The 26,709-nt window shown below is 43.5% G+C and overlaps 1 protein-coding gene across 1 annotated transcript in view; it reads right to left on the minus strand.

Moving 5' to 3' along the window:
* LOC124775514 (tyrosine aminotransferase) overlaps window positions 1-26,709 on the minus strand; it is a 195,081-nt gene that overhangs the window by 83,036 nt on the left and 85,336 nt on the right. The window contains exons 2-3 of the mRNA XM_047250347.1: window positions 18,328-18,432; window positions 17,482-17,549 (exon numbers count right to left, since the gene is read on the minus strand). Of these exons, the coding sequence (XP_047106303.1) occupies window positions 17,482-17,549; window positions 18,328-18,432 (173 nt within the window). The remainder of the gene's footprint in view (window positions 1-17,481; window positions 17,550-18,327; window positions 18,433-26,709) is intronic.

The following is a 26,709-nucleotide window of genomic DNA, read 5'->3' on the forward strand; positions in this document are numbered from 1 at the left end:
ATATATATGATGACTTTTGAACATTATTAAGGTAAATACATTTTTGTTCTCTATCAAAATCTTTCATTTGTTGCAGTAGTTCGAGTAACGAAGATTCTTTTGAGTTAAGTGATTCGTGAAAGGTATAGGTTATTGTTCGTCAGGGCCATTCTTTTGTAGGGATTATTGAAATTCAGATTGCGTTGCGCTAAAAATATTGTGTGTTAGTTTAGTGTTGATCAGAATAAGTAAAGAGAGAAATGTCTGAGTAAATTCAGTTCTGCTCAGCTGTTTGAAAATAAAATAACGTAAGAGGTTTATCAGCACAATAATTCATTAATTTTTTCTAAGGGGATGTTTCAAGTAGTAACACGACGTCCTGCTGCTGCACGAGAAGCATTATTCTACATGGTGGCGTTGCTGTCAGGGTTCCTCCGAGCCATATTTCGTAGGTAGCGGTCATCCACTGCAGTAGTAACCCTTGGGCAGCCTGAGGGAGGCATGTTATCGACAGTTCCTGTCTGTCTATATCTCCTCATGTCCAACAACATCGCTTTGGTTCTCTCCGAGACGCCCGGACACTACCCTTGTTGAGAGCCCTTCCTGGCACAAAGTAACAATGCGGACGCGATCGAACCGCGGTATTGACCGTTTAGGCATGGTTGAACTACAGACAATACGAGCCGTGTACCTCCTTCCTGGTGGAATGACTGGGAATGATCGGTTGTCGGATCCCCTCCGTCTAATAGGCAAGGCTCATGCATGGTTGTTTACATCTTTGGGCGGGTTTAGTGTCATCTTTGAACAGTCAGAGGGACTGTGTCTGTGATAAAATACCTACAGTCAACGTCTATCTTCAGGAGTTCTGGGAACGGGGTGATGCAAAACTTTTTTTGTGTGTGTAAATACACTATACTAGGGGTGAGCAAGAAATCACGCATCTGTCACAAATTACACTGACTGAGAAATCGCCGTTTTCACAATAACTTTACAGTATATGACTGCAGTTTCAGTCGCATCTAGAAGTCGCAAGTAGTAAGAAAAAGTAGAAGTTAACATGCCGCCGTATGCTAACTGCTGACCGACTTTCGTACTTAGTTCTAAGAACCTCAAGTCTAACACTATGAAAGTATAACCAAACTATGCTCGAAGAATGAACCAAGAAGTTGAACATCTACGTGATCACTCTGCTATTCACAATAAAGTGCCTGGCAGAGTGTTCAGTGAATCACCTCCTAGCTGTCTCTCTACCGTTCCACTCTCGAACGGCGCACAAGAAAAACGAGCACTTAAATTTTCCTGTGCGAGCCCTGATTTCTCTTATTTTATCGTGATGATCATTTCTCCCTATGTAGGTGGGCGCCAACAGAATGTTTTCGCAACCGGAGGAGAAAACGGGTGATTGAAATTTCATGGGAAGATCGCGTCGCATCGAAAACGCCTTTGTTTTAATAACTGCCATTCCAATTCACGTATCATGTCTGTGGCACTGTCTCCTCTATTTCGCGATAGCACAAAACGAGTCTCCCTTCTTTGAACTTTTTCGATGTCATCCGTCAGTCCCCACCTCATGCGGATCCCACACCGCACAGCAGTACTCTAGAATAGGGTAGACAAGCGTGGTGTAAGCAGTCCCTTTAGTAGACCTGTTGCACCTTCTAAGTGTTCTGCCAATGAGTCTCAGTCTTTGGTTTGCTCTACCCACAGCATTATCTATAAGATCGTTCCAATTTAGGTTATTTGTAATTGTAATCCCTAAGTATTTAGTTGAATTTACAGCCTTCACATTTGTGTGACCTATCGCGTAATCGAAATTTAGAGGTCTTCTTTTAGTACTCATGTCAATAACTTCAAACGTTTCTTTATTCAGGGTCAACTGCCACTTTTCGCTCCATACAGATATCTAAATCATTTTGCAATTCGTTTTGGTCATCTCATGACTTTACAAGACGGTAAATGACAGCATTATCTGCAAACCGCCTAATAGGGCTACTCAGATTGTCTCCTACGTCGTTAATATAGATCAGGAACAGTAGAGGGCTTATAACACTTCCTTGTGGAACGCCGGATATTACTTCTGTTTTACTCGATGACTTTTCGTCTATTACTACGAACTGTGACCTTCCTGACAGGAAATCACGAATCCAGTCGCAGAACTGATGCGATATTCCATAGGTACGCATTTTGGTTAGAAGACGCCTAAGAGGAACAGTGTCCTTTTTGGGTATTGGTGTCACTTGAGCAATTTTCCAGTCTTTAGGTACGGAACTTCTTGTGAGCGAGTGGTTGTACATAATTGCTAAATATGGAGCTATTGCATCAGCATACTCTGAAAGGAACCTGATTGGTATACAATCTGGACCGGAGGCCTTGCCTTTATTAAGTGATTTAAGCTGCTTTGTTACACTGAGGATATCTACTTCTATGTTTATCATCTTGGCAGTTGTTCTTGATTGGAATTCAGGAATATTTACTTCGCCTTCGTTGGGTGAAGGACTTTCGGAAAACCGTGTTTAATAACTCTGCTTTAGTGGCACTGCCATTAGTGACTTCACCGTTGTTATCGCGCACTAAAGGTATTGATTGCGTCTTGCCACTGGTGTGCTTTGTGTACGACCAGAATCTCCTTCGATTTTCTGCCAGATTCCGAGACAGAGTTTCGTTGTGGAAATTATTAAAAGCATCTTGCACTTAAGTACGCGCTATACTTCGAACTTCTGCAAGACTTTGCCTATCTTGGGGATTGGCAAAGTTAGGAACACTGTGATCCCCCACCTCTTCTGTTCCCTCTTAAATGCTGGTTCCACACCGTAGGCCAAGGTCTAGGTTACATGTAAAGCTGATATTTCGGTTGACAGCTGGAGGAGCCAACGAATGTGAATTCCAAAAAAAAAAAAAAAAAAAAAGGTCGTGGTAAGAGAGCGACCTATTGAGTAGTCTACGATAAGGCATATACAGGGTGGTCCAAAAGTCCGGAAACACACTGATAAAATCCAAATGGAGTAGCAAACAAGGAAACAGAGTCCCTACACACCAGGAACAGGAAGGGGGAAACTTTATAGGCTATGCCACCAACATGGCGGCCATCTTGAAAGCCGCCATCTTGGATTCAACTCCAAAATTTCAAATGGGAATGTGGTCATGCGACATATCAAACAGATAGAGAATTTCACCAGAAAAACAATGCCGTTATTATTTTAAACATAGCTTTATTCATTCTCGGGTTATAGCCAATTACTTGCGGCAGCAGTGGGACGCTCGGCAGCGTGAAAATTACGTACTGGGAAGTCATAAAATGGAGTCTGAAACGGTGCAAAGTGACTATCCCATGCCTGATATGTTACACGTGTTTAACTGTTAGGTATCATTTACTCATGCTAACGTTTTAATCGTTGTTTCCTTATTTACAGGTTACAAAATGTCCTTAACACATGAAGAACGCATTGAAATCATCTTGATATCAGGAGAAAGCAGCAGATGGGTCATTGCTGAAGATTTCAACAGTCGTCGCCCAACCAGGCAGCCCATCACTCATAGTGCAGTTGCCAAGCTTCTGACCAAATTCAGAGCAACAGGTTCTGTCGTAGATAAACCTAAGGCTGGAAGAACAAAATCCGCCACCGATGAAGAAACAACAGTGAGCGTGTTGGCATCATTTAGCAAGAATCCGCAACGGAGTACTCGTCGCCTGTCACGAGAATGTGGGTTTAGCCGTACCTCTATACTGCGAATTTTATCGCAGCACAAATGGCACCCGTAGAAAAGTCAGCTGCTCCAACACCTGAACAAGGATGACCCAGACCGTCGGATACAGTTCGCAGAATGGGTGACACAGCAGCTGCAGATAAACCCACGTTTCCCCTATCAGATGCTGTTCAGTGATGAAGCCAATTTCTTTATCAATGGTGAAGTGAACAAGCAGAATCAGAGATACTGGTCCGACACAAATCCGCATTGGATTGATGTTTCCAAAACGGCCGACTCACAAAAAGTGATGGTCTGGTGTAGTGTGTGGGGTACCAAAGTCGTTGGACTTTTTTTTTTTATTGATGGTACATTAACAGCCAACGGTTATCTGAGGTTATTGGATGAAGAAGTGTTTTCCTCGTTGTTAATGGAGGATGGGACATTTCCGGAATTCCTCCAGCATGATGAAGCCCCACCACATTGTGGGCACAATGTGCCATCATACCTGTATGTGCAGTTCCCTCAAAAGTGGATTGATCGTAGGGGTGCTGTGGAGTGGCCACCACGTTCACCAATTTGACTCCTTTGGGTTTTTATCTTTGGAGTCATGTCAAAGCACTGGTTTATTCTGTGAAAATACGGATTTGTATCATCTAAAGCAGTGCATTGTTGACGCATAAGGTCAAATTCAGCCAGATGTGTTGGTCAAAGTTCATCAGGACTGGGTTCGGAGGATAGCATTAACAATCTAACACAATGGACAACATACCGAGCCATTCCTATGACTGTTGGTGGTCTCTCGGGACTATGTAACATCGGCGTAATGTCTCTTCGGCACATAACACACATGCTGCCGAGCGTCCCACTGCTGCCGCAAGTAATTGGCTATAATCCGAGAATGAATAGAGCTATGTTTAAAAAAACAACGGAATTGTTTTTCTGGTGAAATTCTCTATCTGTTTGATATGTCACATGACCACATTCCCATTTGAAATTTTGGAGATGAATCCAAGATGGCGGCTTTCAGATGACCGCCATGTTGATGGCATAGCCTATAAAGTTTCCCCCTTCCCGTTCCAGGTGTGTAGGGACTCTGTTTCCTTGTTTGCTACTCCATTTGAATTTTATGGGGGTGTTTCCGGACTTTTGGACCACCCTGTATACGTGCGGTAGCGTTCTCGCTTCCCACGCCCGGGTTCCCGGGTTCGATTCCCGGCGGGGTCAGGGATTTTCTCTGCCTCGTGATGGCTGGGTGTTGTGTGATGTCCTTAGGTTGGTTAGGTTTAAGTAGTTCTAAGTTCTAGGGGACTGATGACCTAAGATGTTAAGTCCCATAGTGCTCAGAGCCATTTGAACCACCCTGTATAAACACATATAACACACTTTTCATCACAAAAACTACAACAGTTAAGTTAAAGTCAGAAAACGTTTATTACATAATGGACAAGGCTTCGACGAATATTTTGACGCGCATTGTACACACATATCGTAAATAAATCACGAGAAAAGGAAAGGGGGGGGGGTAATACGTAACTTTTGCCAAATGTTTAACAGTAGTGTATTCACCACATTGATATTTTTTTCATTACAGCACTGCGAAATAAAACTAAGGAATCACATTTTCGAAACTCTGTAATTGTCTCCCATTCCGAAGCATAAGATTGAAATTTGGTTCAAAGGGGTCTACAGCCTTCTCTGTAATGGTGCAAAAGCTTGGGCCCCTACGAAGGGATCCTCAGGCTTGGCGACGCTTCGAACAGAAAGATGTCGACACATGCGAAAAAGAAGGGCACAGCTCAAAAGTTCATGTGAACTGTAAAACGGTTTAATGATGTCACATTGGCACCAAATTTTACCACAATTCTGTCCAACGTCAGCTTGGTCGTGTCACACGATGGAGATGTCGTCACATCCCCTCATATTCACCTACCCAAGGGAAAGGGTGGTTTAACTGACGCTCTTTATGACGCCCCTATGCCTTTTCGTGACGATTCAGAGCGACGATGTGTCTCCTCGGCCACTTGTAAGAAAAGCGAATGGTTTCAATGCTAGGCATCGCGGTTCTGACCTCCATCGCAGAGGCGTCAAACAGAGGGGTCAAATGTTGCTAAGAGGTGCTGTGAAGAACTTCTTTTGGTATGACATGTCCACGGTTGCGTTGGCCAGAATTGTGGTAAAATTTGGCGCCAATGCGACATCATTAACCCACGTTACACCTCACATGACCTTCCGAGCTGTGACCTTTTTTTGTGTATATGTCGACACCTAGTTGTTTTTAAACGTCGCCGAGCCCGAGGGTGACAGAAAGCGCCACTCTTTTGCCCCATTACAGGGGAAGGTTGTAAGCACCTTTGAGCCAAATTTCAAACTTATGCGTCAGAGTGGGAGACAGTTACAGGGTATCGAAAAGGTGATCTTTGTGCAGCGTACAACACACAGGTAAATTTTTGTGTGTATCTTCACGTAGTGCACTTAAATTACTCCCGACGTCAACTTTTAACTGGAAGATATATACACTACTTGGCCATTAAAATTGCTACTACCAAGAAGAAATGCAGATGATTAACGGGTATTCATTGGACAAATATATTATACTAGAACTGACATGTGATTACATTTTCACGCAATTTGGGTGCACAGATCCTGAGAAATCAGTACCCAGAACAACCACCTCTGGCCGTAATAACGGCCTTGAGACGCCTGGGCTTTGAGTCAAACAGAGCTTGGATGGCGTGTACAGGTACAGCTGCCCATGCAGTTTCAACGCGATTGCACAGTTCATCAAGAGTAGTGACTGTCGTATTGTGACGAGCCAGTTGCTCGGCCACCATTGACCAGACGTTTTCAATTAGTGAGAGATCTGGAGAATGTGCTGGCCGGGGCAGCAGTCGAACATTTTCTGTATCCAGAAAGGCCCGTACAGGACCTGCAACATGCGGTCGTGCATTATCCTGCTGAAATGTAGGGTTTCGTAGGGATCGAATGAAGGGTATAGCCATGGGTCGCAATAGATCTGAAATGTAACGTCCACTGTTCAAAGTGCCGTCAATGCGAACAAGAGGTGACCGAGACGTGTAACCAATGGCACCCCATACCATCACGCCGGTTGATACGCCAGTATGGCGATGACGAATACACGCTTCCAACGCACGTTCACCGCGATGTCGCCAAACACGGATGCGACCATCACGGTGCTGTAAACAGAACCTGGATTCATCCGAAAAAATGACGTTTTGCCATTCGTGCACCCAGGTTCGTCGTTGAGTACACCATCGCGGGCTCTTCTGTCTGTGATGCAGCGTCAAGGGTAACCGCAGCCATGATGTCCGAGCTGATAGTCCATGCTGCTGCGAACGTCGTCGAACTGTTCGTGCAGATGGTTGTCTTGCAAACGTCCCCATCTGTTGACTCTGGGATCGAGCCGTGGCTGCACGATCCGTTACAGCCATACGGATAAGATGCCTGTCATCTCGACTGCTAGTGATACGAGGCCGTTGGGATCCAGCGCGGCGTTCCGTATTACCTTCCTGAGCCCACCGATTCCATATTCTGCTAACAGTCATTGGATCTCGACCAACGCTAGTAGCAGTGCCGCGGTACGATAAACCGCAATCGCGATAGGCTACAATCCGACCTTTATCAAAGTCAGAAACGTGATGGTACGCATTTCTCCTCCTTACATGAGGCATGACAACAACGTTTCACCAGGTAACTCCGGTCAACTGCTGCTTGTGTATGAGAAATCGGTTGGAAACTTTCCTCATGTCAGCACATTGTAGGTGTCGCCACCGGCGCCAACCTTGTGTGAATGCTCTGAAAAGCTAATCATTTGAATAACCCAGCATCTTCTTCCTGTCGGTTAAATTTCACGTCTGTAGCACGTCATCTTCGTGGTGTAGCAATTTTAATGGCCAGTAGTGTACTTACTACTCTCTTCACTTCCATATCGTCAGCCTTAAAACACGTAACCATGTCTTTATCAACTACTTGGCAGAAAATTTACGGGTATGGAACGGCTTTAACAAGAGGAGAATGTAAGTTTCATTATTCATTCACAGTATATTTCACATTTGCTTAGCAGCCCTTTCAAACTGCATGATGAATTCAATGACATATTGTTGAAATAATCAGTTTGCACTCTTCACAGGCGTCAACATATCACTTGCACTGACACAGTTCACCTGGCGAGGAGTACCGGTTAGCGGATATGCTTGCCAGTGCCTGTTAGCTGCTACTAACGACTAATCACACTGTAACATTTTCGGTAATAAATCGCAGAAGTCACAGCAATAGCATTGTAACGTTGATAGAGTGCGGAGGGATATAAATTGTGAATTTGTGAACTGTGATTTTAAACTGTGAGAAATCGTGCCTAAAAGCAGTTACGCAAAAGTAGCGTTCACAGAAATCACTAATATTGGAACGTCACAGTTTAGCCCACCTCTAAATACTCTGCTAGCTATTAAAACTGCAACATCAGGAAGGACAACAAATAACGAAATTATATGACGGCGTGCTGAAAAGTAATGCCTCCGAATTTTTTATGTGAAAACTCTTAAAGCTTTTTAAATAAAACAAACGTTATTAACATTCTACACATATATTCTTCTTGTCTACACACACCGAAGAGAAAAAAATGCAACACCAAGAAGGAGTTGTGCGACACAAATGAAATTTGGACGGCATGTTTCTACATCTGGAAAATGATGTCTGTTAAATTTCGCGCCAGTCGCATAAGAGTAATGCTAAGTAGCGCCATTAAGAGGACGCAAATCAGGTTTGCTTTACATAACACTGTAACGGTCGCGGGCGTTAGTTACTTTTGAGATTGAACGTGGAGAGTTAATTTTGACAAAAAATTGATTTTGACATAATTCCACTTGTGTGTCCAGTATTGTTGGGCGCAGCACTATCGGCGCGCCCGTCACTACTGCAGCGTCGAGGGAAGATACAACAATGGTCGCCATGCTGACAGTCGGTAGTGTTCCAGACGTTGTCGCACTGTCCGTTTGGAAGCCTGTTTGTCCTCCATGTCGCTAGTCTGATGATGATGTTGAGATCCCACATGCCGCTGAGTATGGCCTTCCTTAACCAATCGATTTCATGTTGCCATGACAGTCGTGGGATGCCGACCAACGCATGCAGCTTGATCGTGGAATGATGAACTGCAATCTCGACAGGCCATGATGATAAGCTTCGGATTCCAACAAATACTAGTAGATGTTTCTATGTTTCTCGTTTTCTACGTTTATCCTTCATACGGGAGCCATAACAGGATCTTCCCCACAAAAAATAACGCATTTCCTGAATTAGAAATCAATTCCACATTCTTTCTTGTGGACGCACTGCAGATGTCGTTACTCTTACTTGCTACGTGCAGTTGTCCTGAAATGGTTAACCTTTCTCATGTGCAAAAAATGTACTTCATGTCAATTTGACGTTTGTTGTACGCTGTCTTCATGATGTTACTGTCTTAATGGCCAGCAGTGTAGTCTTCAAAGAGTCGTATGGTCACTTCTAATATACAGTATGTCCCCAAAATGTTGGGATAAGGCCGGCCGGAGTGGCCGTGCGGTTATAGGCGCTACAGTCTGGAACCGCGTGACCGCTACGGTCGCAGGTTCGAATCCTGCCTCGAGCATGGATGTGTGAGATGTCCTTAGGTTAGTTAGGTTTAAGTAGTTCTAAGTTCTAGGGGACTGATGACCACAGTAGTTAAGTCCCATAGTGCTCAGAGCCATTTTTTGTTGGCATAAACTGCAAGGGGCTGTGGAGTGTGTCTGGAGGAACAAATCGAGGATAGGAACCCATGTCCAAAAACGTCACCCAACAACGCTACAGAGCGTCGAAGTTATAGAAGCCGGCGCCGGCCACTAGGCCACTTTGTACACTGACGGACCATAAGCGGAACGTCTTGCAATGTTGTTTGCTACTCAGTGATCCCGACTGATTGAGACGATCACCAGTGGAGGCGATAGAGCCAGATGCTGCAGGATTTGTCTCCTATGAATGCGATGTTCTGTTGCCTTGGTGGGTGACAGTTTCCATCTGCAATTTAGTTTTCTCCTCTGTACCGAAAAACACTGGAGATTTTAGAGGGTTTCAGGGGAAAAACTGACTCCGGATGGAAATCCAGGCGTGCATATCTGAAGGAACATTGCATAGTTCTTCTTAACATCAGAGGCACTACAATATCATATCACCCCCGATACTAGGCAATAAGTTTCAATTAAAATGTCCTCCCCTGCACGGGAACTACATAATGTGTGTACGAGTACAAGTTGTGATACAAGAACGACGACATGTAGAAGTTTGGGTCTGGCCATGAGACGTGCACGGATAGCCAAAGAGGTTAAGGCGATCGCTCGAGTAAAGTGGGGAATCCTGGCCCGGCACAAAAAAATTTCTTTCTCGTTCTCCACTAGCGATCGTGGCAATGAGTTGCATTCACTGAATAACAAACAACATTGCTAGATGGTGCTTTCGAGGTGTATTTCTGATGTCGGGAGTAGGTGGTCTTACGTGATAGCCAAGTTTTATCTTCCAGTATGGAAAACAGAGAGAATCCGAAAGCTCCTTCCGTTGAATGGGCGTGGTTTTATAGTTGAGTCATATTCGGTCGCGTATGTTGGCAGTTTGCGAGTATTCACACATTTTACAGGCGAGACATCAAATTAGATTGTAGAGACAAGTAGTTTGTTGCGCGGAGGTGTTTAGTCAACGAGGTGGACTTGACGAGGTCTGTTTGAAGCCAATAAATTATATTTGCTTCCGTAGAAATGTGTGGTGTTTCGTGTAAAATTTTCCGTATTCACTTTGAAATGTATTCTTAATTTTTGTTGTGAAGATTATTAGCGAAAGTTTCTAGGAGCCACTGGAGGAGGTGTACAACGAGTAAAATGTTAGATCAGCGTAGTGGTCGGATCTCGGACTCTTCCTCAGAGTATCTGGGCCTCCATAGGGCGTTTAATTATTGACTTTGCAATAGGTAAGACGTTTGCCATTGGTTCACAGGTCAAAGAGAGGATGTCGACCCCTGTCTAGACAGATTTTACAAGTGTACCAGTGCAGAGAATTTACCGGGCTTCGCCAATAAACATTTCCGAGTATATCTGCAGAGCAGTACGTCGCATTGTGTGTCTTAGGCGCCTCGTAAATTCTGGCCGCGGCTGCCGGTAGAAATTCGTCTGACCCCAGAACGGAACAGACACTACTCCTGATGACGCGCCTGGTGCGTACATTTATTTGAAGTAGAGAATGGGGAAAGAAATGGAAGGGATGTGTGGGACTTCGTGACTTCCAGTCGCTCAGGGCATTGTGGTAATGCAATGGCGAAAGACACTGCTGAAATATACGGCTCCTTGACGTTTGTTACAGCGCGAGTGCACTAACAGAGTCTGAAATCCTACGGTAATTAATAAATTGCGAGTAAGGGGTTAACAGATTACGAACGCTGCATTGCATCGTGCGAGAAGTTCGAAATCTTCGTCGGTCAGGGACCCCATTCGGATGGCAGAAGCAGTTAAGGCAGCTGCTCGTGATGCGCGGTAAATCCGGGTTCGAGGCGCGGTCCGGCGCTGATTTTTCAACTTTTGCCATTTCATTACCACAATGTTCTGTGCGGCTGGAATTCGTGAATTCCCGCCCCCCCCCCATCCCCAACCCTTCCCTTTCTTTCCCCATTCTCTGTTCCATACAAATATGTGCACCAGCCACATCATCACGAGTGTTGTAACAATGCCGTGCTAACAATAGGCTCATCTTTCATGTCATTCGCTAACTGTGTTCTATATTTATCGCTGTTTTCGTGTTGTTTTTCTATTTTATTGAAAGACATGAAGCTTCTGATCCACAAGAAATTTGTCTACCTGTTAACAATAATTCAGTATCCTGACTAGTGCAAGACGTGACTGAAATCTATTACTACTGGACATGATGCAGTGCTTGTGGGGCAGGTGCTTCTACGAAAAACGTCGTTGGTTCCGTCCTCCCGAGAGGGTGCACTGTAAGCACGATTTTTGTTGATTGTAAAAATCTGTACTAAAAGCAAACTGTGTTTCGAATTCAAATTTATTTCATTCTGCCTCTGTATTGCTGTATCATTTCGAATTTGTCTTTCCCTTCAGAACAAAAATATACCACGAGAGTTACATAAACAACAGTTTCTTTTGTGTTAATCCACATTAGGTAAACAACAATTTCTTTTGCTTTAATCCAAATGAGGTCGCTAAAGTCCACGTTATAAAGACTTTAACAAGTAATCATCTGAAATGAATGATGATGCCAAGACTACGACACAAACCAGTATTTCTCGTTTTCCTCGAACAGTCGCCATAATTCAATATTTGTCTGCCTCTATCTATGGGTATTATGCACCTTACAATGCCTACAAACACCGTGACCAAGGTTTCCGTATTACCTCACTCGGTACAGATTAACGATTAGACCTACAGAAAAAAATGAACAGAACCGTTTTGGAGGGAAACGTTTTCACTAGAGGCCGTAGTTTTCGAATTATTCAAGAAAAACATACAAAAGTGACCTTCAAATGCGATTTCTTGAATAACCTGATAACTGTTGTCACCAGCGAAAATGTATTCAAGTACACAATTTAACTACATTATATTTCCCACGCAAAGGTCCTGTTCATATTTTTTAAGGACTAATAGTTTATGCATAGCGAGCGAGAGAATATGAAAATCTTGCGCGTGGTTCTGAACGCGTTTCAGGTTGCGTAAAACCCATAGATAGGGGCACCTCAATCATGCTATACCATTTGGTACCATTAGACTACCGATACACAGCTCCCGGAGCGATCCAAATACTCGCTGGGATAAACTGATTGATTTCAGTTTCATTGCAACATAGGTAAAAAAGACTGTTGAGGGTAATACCCATTGCAGTTTTCAAGTGACTATAATGAGCTTGTGACTGCATCAACACAACCATCTATTTTCTTATTTTAGTGCAGGAAAAAGGATGACTTGATTGTTTGTCTATAGCATGCGTGGCAAACAGCTAAGACACTAAAACTATATTTGGGACGAGAGAGGTTCGAGAGTCCGACCACTTATGTTGTTTTAGGTTTTCTGTGCTTTTGCTAAACTATTCGTGAGAATACAGAGTTCCTTCCTTCAATAGACCATTACCTCAACGTTTCTCATCGGAGCTCGTGCTCCATTCCTAATGACGTCGACATCGAAAGCAACGGTACGTAATTGTTGTTACTAGTTCGAAAATTTTGCAACGTTAACAATTGGCTACAAATAATCACTTTTCGATAATTTAGTTGTAAGCAGCTCTGGTTTAAGAAACGATATGGATAAGAAAGTGGAAGATTCGTTTATTTTTGGTAATTTGAAGATAGAGGGAGAATTTCATTTACGAAAACACAAAGGAGGTTAGAACGCAATAAGTTATACAGGGTGAGTCACCTAACGTTACCGCTGGATATATTTCGTAAACCACATCAGATACTGACGAATCAATTCCACAGACCGAACGTGAGGAAAGGGGCTAGTGTAACTGGTTAATACAAACCACAAAAAAATGCACGGAAGTATGTTTTTTAACACAAACCTACGTTTTTTTAAATGGAACCCCGTTAGTTTTGTTAGCACATCCGAACATATAAACAAATACGTAATCAGTGCCGTTTGTTGCATTGTAAAATGTTAATTACATCCGGAGATATTGTAACCTAAAGTTGACGCTTGAGTACCACTCCTCCGCTGTTCGATCGTGTGTATCGGAGAGCACCGAATTACGTAGGGATCCAAAGAGAACGGTGATGGACCTTAGGTACAGAAGAGACTGGAACAGTACATTACGTCCACATGCTAACACCTTTTTATTGGTCTTTTTCACTGACGCACATGTACATTACCATGAGGGGTGAGGTAAGCGTACACGCGTGGTTTCCGTTTTCAATTACGGAGTGGAATAGAGTGTGTCCCACTGGAAACACGTCGACGTATGTAGTATCAGCATGGTGGTGCACCTGCACATTCCGCAATTAACACTAGGCTGATCCTTGACAGGCTGTTCGACGTGCGTTTCATTGGACGTGGAGGACGCATAAATTGGCCAGCCCGTTCTCCTGATCTTACACCTTTGGACTTGCTTCTGTGGGGTACGTTAAAGGAGAATGTGTACCGTGATGTGCCTACAGCCCCAGAGAATATGAAACAACGTATTGTGGCAGCCTGCGGCGACATTACACCAGATGTACTGCGGCGTGTACGACATTCATTACGCCAGAGATTGCAATGTTTGGCAGCAAATGATGGCCACCACATTGAACATCTATTGGCCTGACATGTCGGGACACACTCTATTCCACTCCGTAATTGAAAACGGAAACCACATGTGTACGTGTACCTCACCCCTCATGGTAATGTACAAGTGCCTCAGTGAAAAAGACCAATAAAAAAGTGTTAGCATGTGGACGTAATGTGCTGTTTCAGTCTCTTCTGTACCTAAGGTCCATCACCGTTCCCTTTCGATCCCTACGTAATTCGGTGCTCTCCGATACACACGATCGAACAGCGGAGGAGTGGTACTCAAGCGTCAACTTTAGGTTACAATATCTCCGGATGTAATTAACATTTTACAATGCAACAAACGGCACTGATTACGTATTTGTGTATATGTTCAGATGTGCTAACAAAACTAACAGGGTTCCATTTAAAAAAGCGTAGGTTTGTGTTAAAAAACAAACCTCCGTGCATTTTTTTATGGTTTGTATTAACCAGTTACACTAGCCCCTCTGCTCACTTTCGGTCTGTGGAATCGATTCGTCAGTATTTGATGTGGTTTACGAAATATATCCAGCGGTAATGTTAGGTGACTCACCCTGTATATGTCTTTGTGTATATGTATTTCATAGTGTGTGCTTCAGAAAACACAAATTTAGAAAACCTGTGCTACCCTTCTCCCTGCTACATTCGTGTCTCTACCTACAACACAACGTTTGGAAAATTTTGCTATCCTGTCACCATCCGACTTGCGTCAACTTTGAACAGAGTTAGCACCTCGAATATCCTGAACCTAGAGTCAGTTACCAAGCTCAAGTCTTGCACACATTTAGTATCAATCACACAAACGGTTATTCCCAAATAGATTAACATACGGTCCTAACGATGTTCTGAGTTCTCTTGCCCGAAACGTATAGGTTAAACTTAGGCAGACAAGAAGGATGGAGAATAGCACAACAGTGTTAAGGATTTAAAATAAAATGTAATGGTTTCCTAATCACGCAGCTAAACAGTTGCATCGCCACACAGGTATCAGACGTAGAATACATTCGGAATATAATTTAGATTACTATATTTTATAACGACAGTGGAATCTTTTGTTACTGGCAACTGTCACGTCGATAGTAGTAGTATTAGTAGTAGTAGTGGTTGAATTTACTGATGTGGTTATCTACTTTCTCAGTGCTCTTCCAATAGATCTGACTATTCCATTCCCCTTTCCTATTCTGAATTTACGTGTTTGTCTCATTTCATGTAGCTCCTCAGTACTACCCCAAAATATTTAATGATGTGACGTGTTTGCGAACTTTGCTACCAACGTTGTAATCGGATACTATCGGGTTCTTTCTGCTCCGGCGAGTTCTAATTACACACATTTAACGCTATTCAGCACACGAAGTGGAATTATTATTTGCGTTGTTCAGAATTTCATTCATGCAGCGACGATACTTTCCTGTAGGGCTCTCAAATGACTTTCCACATCTATAAGACGTTAAAGTCTGACAATTGTTTTGTCAACTTTCTTAAGGGAGAGCTTCCTGCCAGTGCCCTATTGTTTTGAAATATAGAGTGAGTTTGTAGCTTTATTACCTTTTGTCAGTTAATGTTTTGAAAAACAGTCTCTCTTCTCCTCTTTGTTGGTGGAAATTCTCACATTTTCGGGTCCATAAATGATAGCCATCCGCTCGTACTGGACGTAGCATATGCAATACGTTTTCGTGCTTAAAAGTGTTTCAAATCGCTACGTCACCTTAACCTAAGACTGGAAGGAACGAAAGTACTGCGAATCAGGTATTTTGTACCCTGTGTCTTTCATAATTCAACTGCATAAGCATTATGTATCTGATATGGAAGTGGGGAGGCAGCCTGATACTTGGCCAGGCGGATGTTCGAAATGCCAGTAACGAAAAGCGCGCCTATACCGTACTAAACTAACGGTCTGGTCGATTCTATTAAGGATTGATTCACTTCCTTATACCGCAAGCTATCTCTTGGCCCATTATGTTACAAAAAGAGCGGGTTGTTTTTTCTCACAAGCATAAAATTATTTTGCTCAATTTTTGCATTAGTTGTTAGCCCGTTCAATGTCTGATTTCTAAGACTTCTATACAGCCTGCCTCTAATGTATACGTCATTAAAAGAATCGTCAGTCTTTCCACGGTGTTTCACATAAAAGAAGTGTCACATAAAACCACAGTACTGGATTACGATGAAGTGCTTCCGTTCTCTTAGAGTTTGAATCCTGGTGACTGGAGAAATCTTCCTCCCCAGAATTTGGGCAGAATGGAGAGGAAAGGTAGTTACAATTCTTAGACTATGCTCAACTCTCTTGAGTTAAATCTGAAACCTTTTCGATGAGTCTTGTGAAGTGATGGCTTCTGGCAATGTTAATGATGACTTGTCAGTCGGATGGAGACGTTATGCTTTGCTGTCCCTTCGGTGTCAATCTGGAGAAGAAGCCCAAGTATTGGGCTGTGACTTTACTCTTCCTACCCGTTGCATTCCATACTCGTCCATAACAACACAAACAACAGAGCTTAATTATTATATGTTAGGTTTAGATAGCAGTACAATGTTAGACGTGCTTCTGTTGGGGTTTAACTTACCAGACCAGCAAATTTTAAGCTTTCTTTCGTTTCCCTCACTTTCATAAGGCAAATATAGAGGTTGTGCCCTGGAAAATGTCATGATCGATTTCCTTCCCCATTTTGTTCAACTGTGTTGGTACTCTCTCCCGAGGCTGATATGAAAAAGTCGTTAAACTCTAATTCTCCTTCCTGAAAAGAGAAAGACAGAAGAGAGAGAGAGAGAGAGAGAGAGAGAGAGAGAGAGAGAGAAAGAGAGAGATGCCACAGCTGATAGACGTCAAATACTCTACTCTTACCACTGCTCGTTTAACGGAAAGTAAAACCATAAACGAGTGTAAAACAATCATCAAGATTATGGTCGGCTTGAACATTATACTCGTAGTATTCTTCAAATATGGTCCTTTTGACTGAGACATCCCTTTACTTGTCGGTAATACGTAAATCGATTAATCGTACTAGGAATGAGAGAATCTAGAGCTCAACTTGGAAAACAAGCAACGACACCTTTGGACATTTCTCTCACACACAGAAAACTGTCACAGGGAAATTTCACTCAATGGCCACAAAAAATTCCTTGCAACAGGCAGCAGTTGGTAGTCTCAGACTTACTCATCAAGCACATTGATTTGATTAGACACCTCAAGTTACATTTAACTGTATGCCAGAAAAGGTTAGTATCCTAACTAATATTTAAACTGCATTACTGTCACCACTGTCTGCACACCACAACCACCGCCTCCAGCGCAACCACCACCGTGAGACAACCACTATGACGCCCGACACCACTCGTTCACAGCTACCTAGCGATACGCCGTGACATCCGGACATACTTCCGTTAACAACTGTGGTTACATCCATTGCCTTGGAAGCTTTTCCAGTTATGGACAAGATGAAATTTCCATAACATCAAAGCGAAGCTTTTGTTTTTGAAGTCGGTGTTGCATTCAAATGAGCTATGCTGTTCTGGTTACCTTGGCCTCAACGTGCACTTTCTCTGTCGAAGAATACCTCGCCACTGCTTCGCGTGCCTCCAGATGACCTGCGTATAAGAATATTTCTATTAGTGCCACACAGCATCCGTTGGACAGTGAGCGTCAGACTTTATAGTAGGTACTTTATAGGCGGGCAGGTGGGTTTCGTTGTTTCAAACACATTTTTGCGGTTTCCATATTCTTCACACCTACTATTCCAGTCACAAAGGCTATAACTTATTTCTAGATGTAATAAGAACCAGCAATCACTTTGTTTCATCGAATTTGTAGCCAAGGATGATAGCAAATATTTTGAATACATTGTCCGTGATACGCAAACAACAGAGCTCTTGACAGTTCTACAGTCCAATCTTCCTCTTTTTGATGTCATTTTGTCCATTCTACTTATAATAAAAGAAAAATATCGTGTACGTTGTCTTCCTTCGTGTCTACAGTAAACGAAAGTTGAGGGTTTAGTGGCAGATAATAACAGTTGAACTTCAAGATGGCCAAAATAGAATTGGCTCGAAAAGTGTTTTCTATGTTTTGTATCAACTTAATCAAACCAACAAAGACACAGGGGTAGACACAGTTGCGTATGAGAGCAGCATGTTAACTAAATGTAAGTAGGGTAACATATTTCGTACTAGAATTATAAACACTCTTCGGGTCAAAATTTTTTTGGCCATCGAGTAAAGTTATACGTATCGTTACCGTCACAAACCACCCCTGCCTTTGTGCCTCTACAACGGCCACTACTTGGTTGTTAAGGTAAAAGGTCCCATGCAGACCAGTTAATGGGTGAACTGTGGTACATTAGAGGGAAACAGCAGTGGCGATACTAACCGACAGAAGGGCCGTAACCGTGGTAGCTGCCGGAGTCGATGCTATCGTGTAGCGCCTTCACCACTTCTGGTGCCGGCCGAAGGTTGCCGAATGTCGTAGGGTCACCTGCAACAAAGGTTATTTTTTATTTGCTTTAAAATGAATCTGTTTGTCTGGTGTACATTCGATGAAATACCATATTATGTAAATGGTACTCTGATGGTATATATATATATATATATATATATATATATATATATATATATATACATATATATATATATATATATATACGTCGTGACAAAAGAAACTGAAGCACTCAGAAGGGGAGGAAGAAACGAAATGAGACTTCACGGTTTGATATTTCCTCGATTACAAAATCAAGTCAAATTTTTAAAGAACTTGGCAGTATGAGCCCACTTATCAGTTTGCCATCGCAGCTATTCTGACCTGGATCCACACACTCCCCAAGCTGGCCCCCAACAGCTATAACTGGTTCTTGATATCCTGGATACTGGGATTGGGGCAAAGCTGACGTTCGAACAGGTCCATTCACGTCCTATCAAGGACATATCTGGGGGTCTTGCCGGCCACGGGAGTACTTCAGCATTACGCATACAATTCATAGAGACACGAGCCACATGTGATTGAGTGTTGTCCTGTTGAAAAATGGCACTACAAGATTATCACGTGATTCGTAACGCGTGAGGACGCAGGATATCTGTGACGTACCGCTGTGACGTCAGGAGCTCCGCTACTCACTACGAGCCATGACCTCAAGTCATACCCGATGGCTACTCACACCATGATGTCAAGAATAACACGGCTAACTCCCCAAATCACTGAAAGAATGGGACCTCATGCTAGGTTACCGCCGTACTCGTCAGTCATTGTCATCCAGGATAGTGTACAATCACGATTCATCGCTGAACTCAATGCGACGCCATTCGTCAGCACCTATGCATCCTATTCACTGCACCGCTCGAAATGCAGCCGTTATCGTTGTGGTGTTAACGACAGCCTATGCCTCGGACAGTAATTCCCCAGTCCGGCTGCTGCTAATCTCCGATGAAACAGATTGTTGCAAAGAGTCCATTACTTGGTCTCAGATGGTATGTGCAGATATGAAGGGGTTACGATATGCTTGATGCACAATGCGGCGCTCTTCCCTTGTCTGTTCACACATGGTCGACTGGAAATGTGACGACGAGTATGCCTGCCCTCACGCTACCACGCAGTCCAACATCAGGCCACTGTCACATCCGAATGCCTCACAATCCTGGATACTGCACGATTCGACCTCCCAGCCAAATTGGGATCCACAATGACGCTCCTTTTCAAACTCTTATCAAGTGCTGATAACGCTCTCTCACTCGAATAACCGTCATCTCCGTGTCCCTTACAATGATCCCTCAATATCTGATGCTGTTCACGCTCCTTATAGACGCCGTGTGCGGGCGGGTATTATCTTGCTGAAATGTAAGCCCAGGATGACTAGCCATGAAGGGCAACGAAACGGGTCACGAAGTATCGTCGATGTACGTATGTGCTGTTCGAACAACACACAAGTATTACGGAGATGCATCGGGAACACAGATGGGAATGATTGGAGGGAAGGCAATGTTCTTTTCGCGAGGCACTATTGAGAAAATTTAGGGATCCAGCATTTGAGGCTGACTGAAAACCATTCTATTGCCGCCAACGTACATTTCTCGTAAGGACCACGAAGATAATTAGAGAGATTGGGGCTCGTTACGGCGGCATATAGACAGTCGTTTTTCACTCGATCTATTTTCAAATAGAAAAGGAAAGGAAATTACTAGTAGTGGTACAGGGTTCAAATGGCTCTGAGCACTATGGGACTTAACATCTGAGGTCATCAGTCCCCTAGAACTTAGAACTACTTAAACCTAACTAACCTAAGGACATCACACACATCCATGCCCGAGGCAGGATTCGAACCTGCGACAGTAGCGGTCGCGCGGTTCCAGACTGAAGCGCCTAGAACCGCTCGACCACTACGGCTGGCAGTGGTACAGAGCATCCTCCGCCCTGCACCATACGGTGGCTTGAGGAGTGTGTATACAGATGTAGTTGTTGACCAAATTGTGGAGCAAATCTCCGTCGTCATGGACGAGTCTGTAGCCTATATGAAATTAACGTCAGAAAAGTAATAATACATAAAATAAAATGCACACCAATCCTGTGCACATGACAAGCTGTGAGAATATATTAGCACAATCAACACCTTATCACAGGAAGTAGCTATTTTTTTTTCGGGGAACTCCCCGACAGAGCGAAGGAGTGAGCCTTGAGGAAATTCTTCAGTTTAGTCTGCAAAGTGAGGGTTACTTCTAAGATTTTTTTTGAATTCTTGTGAAAGCTTGCTGAAAATGGATCCAGCAGAATACTGCTCGCCTCACTACACAAGAGTCCACGAGGCGCGATCCAAATGCGGATTCGATTTCTACCTAGTATTAAATGAGTGAAAGCTGCTAATTCATGGGAATAAGCTCATATTGTTAACAACAAACGACATTAAAGAAAATAAATACTGTGAGGCCAATGTCAGAATTCCCAGGCCACTGAACAAAAATGGACAAGAGATTCGCAAACTTCCACCACATATTGCTCGAACTGTCCGTTTCTGAACTTTTGTAAGTGAGAAGGGTTACACCAGAATATAACCACGTATGTCATAAGTGAACGAAAGTAAGCAATGTAATCTGATTTCCGTGTTGGTTTCAGGTGCTACTCTAATGCTACACAGAATATCGTCGACGTACGTATGTGCTGTAAGGGTGGCTCTAATGTCAGCCAAAGGGCTCTTGCTATGAAAAGGAATGGTACCCCAGACCGTCACTGCTGGTTGTTGGGCTGTATGCCGGGCAACAGTCATACTGGTATTCCACCATCCTCTGGGGCGTCTCCATACACGTCTTCCCTGATCATCGGGGCTCAGTTCCAAGCGGGACTCATCACTGAAGACAATTCTAATCCAGTCAATGAGATTTCAGGCCGAAGACGTGTCAGGAGACGCCCTGGACAGCGTTGGAACACCAACGTGACAGTCGCCAGCCATACCGCTCGATAACCAGCAGTGATGATGTGTGGTGCCATTTCTTTTCATGGCAGGACCCCACAGGTTTTCGTCCCAGGCACCCTTACAGCACAGAGGTTCATCGACGATATTCTATGCCCCGATTTGTTGCCATTCGCGGTAGGCCATCCGGGGCTTACATTTCAGGAAGATAATGCCGGCACGCACACGGCAAGAGTCTCTACAGCTCGTCTTTGTGCTTACCAACCCCTACCTTAGCCAGCACGCTCACCAGATCTCTCCACAGTTGAGAACGTTTGGAAGCATTATGGCCAGTGCTCTATAACTATCTCGGAATTTTGATGATCTAAAGCGCCAATTGGACGGAATTTTGACACGATGTCCCTCAGCAGGACATCCAACAACTCTTATCGGTCAATGACAAACCGAAGAAATGTCTGAACAAGGGCCAGAGGTGGACCAAAGCATTATTGACTTGCTCAACTTGTGAAGTTTTTTTCTGTTGAATAAAACCTCCAATTTTTGTGAAATTGTACTCATTCGTTTGTCTGTACATGTACATCACATCTACCGATTTCCGTCCCATTTGGATTATTCCTTTGTGGTGTGCCTTTTTTGTCTTGGAGACATAAAATGACATGCCTTCTAATGTGACAGGTGATTCTAAAATATTGCTGTTTGTTGATGGTATTTGTATGTTTGTGTAGTATGTTGAGTGCAACGTAGGGAATGTATCAAAAATTGCAAGTCACGATATAAGTTCACGGCTTGTAGAAAATAAATTGACGCTAAATCGCAATACGACTCAGTTTTTATTATTTTTAGCGCACATGCTAACTAAAACTGACTTTTTGATTGTAGAGAATGAGTACAGATAGTTGCCTCGCAAAGTCCACATTCAAGATCTTATTCAACAACTGAGTACTTCTGTATGTACCATTGCCAGTGTTAATGGTGCTGTAAGGATGTCGTGGACAACAAATCTAGTAGTCAGCCTCTGAACTACTTTGATGTCTTCCTCCAATCCGACCTGGTGCGGATCCCAAACACTCGAACACAGCTCAACAATGCGTCGCAACTAGCGTCCTTTATGCTGTCTCCCTTATAGATGAACCAGTTTTCTAAAATTCTTCCAGTAAACTGAAGTTGCCATTCGCTTTCTCTACTACAATCCCAACAGGCTCATTCCATTCCAGTAACGCTACTCCCAGATATTTAATCGACGTGACTCTGTCAAGCAGCACATTAATAATGCTATACTGGAACATTTATGCATTGGTTTTCCCTATTCATCTGCAATAACCTACATTTTTCTACATTCCTTGCTCAACAAACCCGTGACGAAACGAGCAGCTCTTCTTTATGTCACCAACTGGAAATTTTGTGTAAGCCATCTTGTATCCTCCAACAGTCACTCAACGACATCTTCCCATGCACCACAGCATCATCAGTAAATAGTCGCAGTCTGCTGCTTGTTCTGTCCGCCAGATCATTTATATAAATAAAACATAACAGCGATCCTATCATACTTCCCTGGGACACTTCTGACGATACCCTTGTCTGTGATGAATGTTCGCCATCGAGGACAGCATAATGGATTCTAAAAAACATATGAGCAAGATACGAGTGCTTGTGTAAGAATCATACACAAGATACACTGTTTGCTACACGTTAGAAGTGGTTGCATACGAGTACAGAGGCGATAGGAACAGTTTTTTCCGGCGTAAAAGTCGTCTGATGGAGAAATAAAGGTACGGGTATTTCACAGTCACTAACTAGGAAATAGAAGATTATTTTAGATCAGGTGTGCAATCCACTACCTGTACAGTATAAAAAATCTACGCCGCAACAAATTAAAAGCTAACACCCTTTGGCTCACTTACAGTTACACTTGAAATAACATAGGATTTTTATTGGCGTCACGTAGCGGCGTTTCTTAAATTTTCAATTAGTGTAGAAAGTGTAGCATTTCCAATTATTTAGGTATGTTCTACAGACGTCTTTTCCCAGCAAAAGTAATACTAAACCATTTGTTCCCTTCACAAAAGAGTTTATACGATTTTTTCTTAAAATTGTTAGGTGTGCTGCTTCAGCGATTCAACCACTATCAATTGTGAGACATTACTCCTACTGTCGAATGCTATTTTGTAAGATAACAAATGATGCACTATAATGTGTTCCTTTTCATTCACAAAAATACAAGTATAGTCATCTGAACTTAAGATATACTTATGTTTACTCGAGATTAATGAAGCCTATTTTCACCGACTGACACTTGTTCTTGGACATTATGGCGACCAGCGACAAACTGTGCTGTGACTTTTATACAGAATATACACTGAGGTCGCCAACGTCGTAGGACAGCGATATACACATATACAGATAGCGGTAGTATCGCTTACACAAGGTAGGGGGGGGGGGGGTGGTTAGTGTGTAACGTCCCGTCGACAACGAGGTCATTAGAGACGGAGCGCAAGCTCGGGTTAGGGAAGGATTGGGCAGGAAATCGGCCGTGCCCTTTCAAAGGAACCATCTCGGCATTCGCCTGAAATGATTTAGGGAAATCACGGAAAACCTAAATCAGGATGGCCGGAGACGGGATTGAACCGTCGTCCTCCCGAATGCGAGTCCAGTGTGCTAACCACTGCGCCACCTCGCTCTCGGTCACTTACACAAGGTGTAACAGGGTAGTGCATTGGCGGAGCTGTTATTTCCACCTAGGTGATTCATGTGAAAAGGTTTCCGACGTCAATATGGCCGCATGATGGGAGTTGACAGACTTTGAGCGAGGAGTGGTAGCCGGCCGAAGTGGCCGTGCGGTTAAAGGCGCTGCAGCCTGTAACCGCAAGACCGCTACGGTCGCAGGTTCGAATCCTGCCTCGGGCATGGATGTTTGTGATGTCCTTAGGTTAGTTAGGTTTAACTAGTTCTAAGTTCTAGGGGACTAATGACCTCAGCAGTTGAGTCCCATAGTGCTCAGAGCCATTTTTTTGAGGAGTGGTAGTTGGAGCTAGACGCATGGGACATTCTGTTTCGGAAATCGTTAGGGAATTCAGTATTCCGAGTCGACAGTGTCTAGAATGTGCCGAGAATACCAAATTCCAGGCATTCGCTCTTACCACAGAGAATGCATTGGCTGACGCCCTTTACTTAACTATCGAGTGCAGCGACGTTTGCGTACAGTTGTCAGTGCTAACAGACAAGCAACACTGCATGAAATAACCACCAAAATGAATCTGGGATGTGCGAAGAACGTATCAGTCAGAACAGAGCGGCGAAATTTGGCGGTAATGGGCAATGGCAGCAGAAAACCGACGCTGGTGCCTATTCTATCCGCACAACATTCCCTGCAGCGCCTTTCTTGGCTTTGTAACCATATTGATTGGACCCTGGACGATTGAAAAACCGTGGCCTGATCAGATGAGTCCCGATTTCAGTTGTTAAAAGCTGATGGTAGGATTCTAATGTGGCGCAGACCCCACGAAGCAATGTACCCAAGTAGTCAACATGGCGCTGTGGATGCTGATGATTGCTCGCTGACGTGGGCTGTGTTTACATGGAATGGACTGGGTGCTCTGGTCCAACTGAGCCGATCTTTGGCCGGAAATGGTTATGTATGGCTATTTGGAGACCATTTGCAACAATTCCTGGAGTTCCTGCTCCCATGACAATGCGCCATGTCACTGGGCCACAATTGTTCGCGATTGGTTTGAAGGATATCCTGAATTATTCGAGCGAGTGGTTTGGCCACCCAAATCGCCCGGTATGACTTGTTGAGTCCATGCCATGTCGAGCTGCTCCACTACACCGAACAAAAGGAGGTGCGACACAATATTGGGAGATATCCTATGACTTTTATGATCTCAGTGTATAATTGATTGTATCGGGTACATCTGGTTGTCCTATATTATTCACAGGCTATGCTTCTATTGAGACTCACCACTAAACCCTAATCTTCCTTCTTTCTTTCTATTGATTCTTGTTGACCGGTAGACACGAGGGATTTTTCACTTTAAGCAAGTCTCTTTTTATGGAATACAGAAAATCTTTCCGTGATAAAGGGTCTCTTTGGGTGCCGAAGCAGCAATACGAGATAAAGAACAACTATTTATTACTATTGAGAATGGAGAACCTCTTTCCAAAGTACCACTTTCCTGTTAATTATAATGCTTTACATTTCAATTGACCAGGCAGAAATAACTTACAGCAGTGTAACGGTAGTAACCTACTAAATCAGTTCATTAACAGCTGCCTTCGTTAGAAGTGAAGTCGTTGCACATCTACGAGGGCCACTCCAAAAGAAATGCACACTATTTTTTTTAAATCCATCTTTTATTCTACATGTTTAAAAGTTTTACAGTGTGTAGATACATCCTTTAGGAACAATATTTTCATTTCTCCACATAATTTCCATCCCTCTCAACTGCCTTACGCCATCTTGGAACCATCACCTGTATACCCGCACGGTAAAATTCTGGACCAACCTGTTGGAGCCACTGTTTGGCAGTGTGCACAAGGGAGTCATCGTCATCAAACCTTGTTCCACGAAGAGAGTCTTTCAGTTTCCCAAAGAGACGATACTCACATGGCACCAGGTCAGGACTGTAAGGTGGGTGTTTCAGTGTTGTCCATCAGAGTTTTGTGATAGCTTCCATGGTTTTTTGACTGACATGTGGCCGTGCATTGTCGTGCAACAGCAACACATCCTCGTCGAACACGACTCAGTCGATCTTGAAGTGTCTTCAGTGTCGTCACATATGCATCAGAATTTATGGTGGTTCCATTTGGCATGATGTCCACAAGCAAGAGTCCTTCGGAGTCGAAAAACACCGTAGCCATAACTTTTCCAGCAGAAGGTGTGGTTTTGAATTTTTTCTCGTGGGTGAATTAGCATGATTCCACTCCATTGATTGCCTCTTCGTCTCTGGTGAAAAATGATGGAGCCATGTTTTATCACCTGTCACAATTCTTCCAAGAAATTCATCTCCACCATTCTCGTACTGTTCCAAAAGTTCGCTGCATGCTATTTTTCTTGTTTCTTTGCGAGCCACTGTCATCATTCTGGGAACCCACCTGGCACAAACCTTTTTTAACGCTAAAACTTTCAGTATTCTGCTAACACTTCCTTCCCCTATCCCAACATAGCGTGACAATTCGTTCACCGTGATGCGTCTGTCAGCAGTCACCAATTCGTTAACTCCCTGCACATTGTCCGGAGTGTGTGCAGTACGAGGCCTGCCGCTGCGAGGACAATCCTCAATATTGCGTGCCCGCTTTCATCACGTAACCTGCTTGCCCGCCGACTAACTGTACTGCGATCGACAGCAGCATCTCCATACACC

Source organism: Schistocerca piceifrons, chromosome 2 (genome assembly GCF_021461385.2).
Source record: "Schistocerca piceifrons isolate TAMUIC-IGC-003096 chromosome 2, iqSchPice1.1, whole genome shotgun sequence".
NCBI classification, from domain to species: Eukaryota; Metazoa; Arthropoda; class Insecta; order Orthoptera; family Acrididae; genus Schistocerca; species Schistocerca piceifrons.